Source organism: Gekko japonicus, unplaced genomic scaffold, assembly GCF_001447785.1.
Source record: "Gekko japonicus isolate JY-2015 unplaced genomic scaffold, Gekko_japonicus_V1.1 scaffold1343, whole genome shotgun sequence".
Lineage (NCBI taxonomy): Eukaryota > Metazoa > Chordata > Lepidosauria > Squamata > Gekkonidae > Gekko > Gekko japonicus.
In genome coordinates, this window is record NW_015177054.1 from 92,715 (window position 1) to 97,000 (window position 4,286).

At 45.9% G+C, this 4,286-nt stretch overlaps 1 protein-coding gene across 1 annotated transcript in view; it reads left to right on the forward strand.

Annotated features, from left to right (window-relative positions):
- RNPS1 (RNA binding protein S1, serine-rich domain) overlaps positions 1 to 4,043 on the forward strand; it is a 12,827-nt gene extending 8,784 nt beyond the window's left edge. The window contains exons 6-7 of the mRNA XM_015428128.1: positions 988 to 1,156; positions 2,971 to 4,043. Of these exons, the coding sequence (XP_015283614.1) occupies positions 988 to 1,156; positions 2,971 to 3,076 (275 nt within the window). The 3' untranslated portion in view covers positions 3,077 to 4,043. The remainder of the gene's footprint in view (positions 1 to 987; positions 1,157 to 2,970) is intronic.
- The last annotated feature ends 243 nt before the right edge of the window (positions 4,044 to 4,286 follow it).

Consider the following 4,286-nt stretch of genomic DNA (forward strand, 5'->3'; position numbering starts at 1 on the left):
AAAAAGTTTTTCCTAATATCCAGCCGATACCTTTCTGCATGTCATTTAAACCTGTTGCTTCAGGTCCTCTCCTCTGCTGCCAACTGGAACAGCTCCTTGCCGTCCTCCAAATGACGGCCTTTCAAATATTTAAAGAGAGCAATCTCCTTTTCTCCAAACTAAACATTCCCAAGGCCCTTAGCCTTTCCTCATAGCGCTCAGTCTCCATACCCCGATGATCCTCGTTGCTCTCTTCTGCACCCTCTCGATTTTGTCCACATCCTTTTTGAAGCCTTTCAAATATTTAAAGAGAGCAATCTCCTTTTCTCCAAACTAAACATTCCCAAGGCCCTTAGCCTTTCCTCATAGGGCTCAGTCTCCATACCCCGATGATCCTCGTTGCTCTCTTCTGCACCCTCTCGATTTTGTCCACATCCTTTTTGAAGTGAGGCCTCCAGAACTGCACACAGTACTTAAGGTGTGGCCTGACCAAGGCAGTATACAGTGGGGCTATGACCAGGTGTTTCCCAAAGAATTTGGCATTTGGAATTGCACCATTCTTGAAAAGCAAGGTGGTTGCCATCCTGGTTGGACGGGGGGGTAGGGTGTTGATAGTTTGATTGCAGATTGGCTGTACTGGGTTCTCTCACCTAAAAACATGGGAAAAGCTGGCCCACTGTGGACAGTAGCTCACTCTGTTTTTCAAATGGACTGTGGGAATAGGTTCTCAAACTGAAGAGTCTGAAGCAAGTTGGTGGTCATTTTTCATACAGCAAATCCCTGTCCTGGAAAAGTTAACAGGCCTTATCGCTGAACAGAGAAATTCTTACTCCTCCAGACCTTGTTCCTTCTCTTCCCTCCCACCCCAAAACTTCTGTTTCCTCCCTTGACCTGAGGAGCTGCAGTTGCTCCCAGGCCCCCTTTTTATATTCCTTTCCTTCATAAATATTGTGTGATCTTTCTCTAAGAAAGGGCTGTGTCTGTACTACTTATGCTAAAACATTCAAGCAATTGGTCTTTGTGATGTTTTTACAGGGCAGATAGATGGTCAGGAGATCACTGCAACGGGTGTCTTGGCTCCTCGGCCTAGGCTACCCCCAAGACGTTTCTCCCCTCCTAGGAGGATGCTGCCGCCACCGCCCATGTGGCGTCGGTCACCACCACGTATGAGAAGAAGGTAGGTTGTCTTCAGGAGCTGTGGGAGCAGAGCAGGGCTGTAGGTGTTTACAGTTGCTGGTTCTGTAATATTTGTTTGGAGTAGTGGTTTGGTGTGGAGAACTGGGTTTGATTCCTCAAGCTTCCACATGCAGCTGCTGGGTGACCTTGGGTCAGTCACAAGCTCCCTTAGAGCTCTCTGAGCCCCACCTGCGTCACAGGGTGTCTCTTGTTGGGGAGAGGAAGGGGAAGGAGATTATAAGGTGCTCTGAGACTCCGAGTGAAGGGCGGGGTATAAATCCAATATCTTCTTCTATTTTGGCTCTGTCCAGAGTTTGATGTAAATCTCTGGATCTAACTCACCTGCAAATGATAAAGTTTTGCTTCTTGTAACCAATTGACCCTGAAGGTCTTAGAATTTTACTTGGTGAAAAAGAACATGTAACTGCTTTCTATAGATTATGTGGGTTTAGATCCCACAGATCTGTTTCATAAATAGTGCTTGCTTTAGCACGAGGATCCTTCTCCTGACACAAGAGGCTGTTTGCCAGAGAAAAATACTTGTAGTTGTTGGGGAAAGCAGTGGTATTTGTGAATGATGGTTTTTACACACATCCCGCTAGGGGTAGTGCACTGGCTTTACCATCTGCAGTAAAGAAGGATACCATAGAGTTGGATGAGGTTTGGAAAAGGGCAATGGAAAAGATTCTCTGCAAGAAAGGAGAAGTGTGAGCCTTTTTAGTTTAGGGGGGAAAGGTGACTGAATGGAGACATTATAGAGGTTTATAAAATTATGCAGTGTGGTGAGACCCGATCGCATTCTCTCATTGTCCCACAGTTCTAGAATCCAGGGTCGCAGATTATATTGATTGGATGTAGACAGAAGAAAATACAGTTTTTTGTTAAAACAAAAAAAACCATCTTCCCATAAGCTATCTCCCTATGCCACTGAATGCCAGTTTGCGTGTGCATTGCGAATGGCGGACTAGTGAATGGCTTCATGTTTGGTTCGCGAGTTTCTTTGGAACCGTCTGGCTGTCCATGGTTGGGATTGGGAGGCTGGACAAAACGGATCTCTGATCTGATCCAGCAGGGCTCTTAATGTTCTTCCATACAATGTGTGACTGTCTCTGCCATGGCTCTGTTTTGTCTCTACTCCCTTGTGGCTAGAGAAACTCAGGCCACTGAGGCAGAGCTAAAGAGAAACGTCTTTGTATTCTTTTGAGTTTACATTGAGGGTGGATCATTTTGAGTGTGTTCATGAGGGTACTTCAGCTGGTAGTAAGCCAGCGGCTACGCTTGCAGTGGAATTGGAAGGATGGAATTGCAGTTGGTTGCAGACTGTCTCTCATCCCTCCCTCATGGGGACCCAAAGCAGCTTATCACATTGTTCTTCTGTCTGCCACTTTGTCTTCACAAGAACAACCCTGTGGGGTAAGTTAGACTGAGAGAATGTGACTGGTCCAAGGTCAGCCAGCAAGTTTCTGTGGCAAAGCAGGAACCAGTTGTCCCAAGTCCTAGTGTACCACACTAACCATGCCAGTTCTGTCTCTTCATGTTGTTATGATCCAAGGAAATGATGCTGGTCAGTGCCTGAAAAAAATGACCTGTGTTCAGAGTGTGCATGTGGGAGATTGGGGGTAGGGGGGTAGGATGTGTGTGTGTGTCCCACCCCCTCTTAGGTGTAGTGTAAACTCACCAAAATGTTGCTGCCCTTTAGAATATGTAAATTGCTTTGGGTCTTCCTGAATGAAAAGGAAATAGACAGGTGTAAATGATTGAAAGGAGGCCTCCCTAACGAAATGGTGCTCTTCTTCCCAATCTGTTTCCCTGCAGGTCCAGATCTCCACGGCGCAGGTCCCCCGTTCGTAGGCGGTCAAGATCTAGGTCTCCAGGTCGAAGGCGTCACCGCAGTCGCTCCAGTTCCAACTCTTCTCGATAAAACACAAGACTTGGCAGCTTCCTAGTTGTTGCTTTTTAAATCAACTCAAGTCCTATACCGATTAAAATTATACATTTTTGAAAGAAAGGCGTGGGAATGGAACCAAAAGAAACTTGCAGGCTAGTGATGGGAGACTGACTGGGAGCCAGGGGAGAAAAGTTAACTTGCATTGTGGGTCTTTAAAAGCGGGCTCTGATGTTGTCAGGTTATGTTGCCCTTTTGACAGTAAATCTGTGCCCCCGAAGCCCAAAGAGCGACTGCTTAAAATATACCCAGAGGCTCAGGAACTCCTTGAAAATTAAAGCTGGAATTGTTGCAAATAAGAAACAGCAAGTTAGCAAGGGAAGCGGCTGGCATTTCTGTTGGACTATTTCAGAGGGTGGAAGTGTCCCTTCCCTCTCACCGCTCCCAGTTAATTTTGATACAACCTCTTTTTATTCTCTCTTCTCCCCCAGTTAATTCCTTCTAGTGGGGATGTTTGGTGCCAAGGACTGTTCTTAATGCAGTGAATGTACCCATTCAGGATTTTGCCCAGGGACTTGGCAAAGACTGTGGTCCTCCTGTACGACTTGCAGTAGGTTGTGCATTCGAACCCGTCCCAGTCATTTGAGAAACTAGTTTGCTTGTAAAGCTTCCCTTTCTTAGCCAAATGGTTTCGGTCCATATTTCACATCCTGTTCCTCCCAGCGCTGATGTAAATTCTTCTGTCCTTTTTTTTTGTTTTGTTTGAGGAAATATGAAACAGGTTGGCAGAAAAATTCTCAAAGGCCGGTTTTGAAGCAGACCAAGTTGGCGGGATGGGAGTCATTAACGTTCAGATTGTGAAAGGCAAGAGATTTGCGGCCTGCTGTACAGTCATTACCATAAAGTTTGATTTTTGTATGACTTTGTAGCATCTTGTAGTCGTGTTGTGTTTGTATGTGTGCGTAGAATGACAAGATGGAATAAAACCACGGTTTTGAGGAAATGCATGTTCGTTTTCTGTTAATAAACTTGATGCGTGTCCAGTGTTTTTACCTGTTGCCCCCCCTGTAATTGCTGTTTTGGGTTCCTCAAAGACAATCAATTGGAGGCTGAGGAGGAACGAGAGCAAAATGGCAGCACTGATTGCCTGAGGGGATCCTGTGTACTTTTAGGTCTCACTCTGCCTCGGTTGGGGGATCTTTCCGTCCCAGCAGGCAATGGGATTCGTTCCTGGATAAAAGTAATC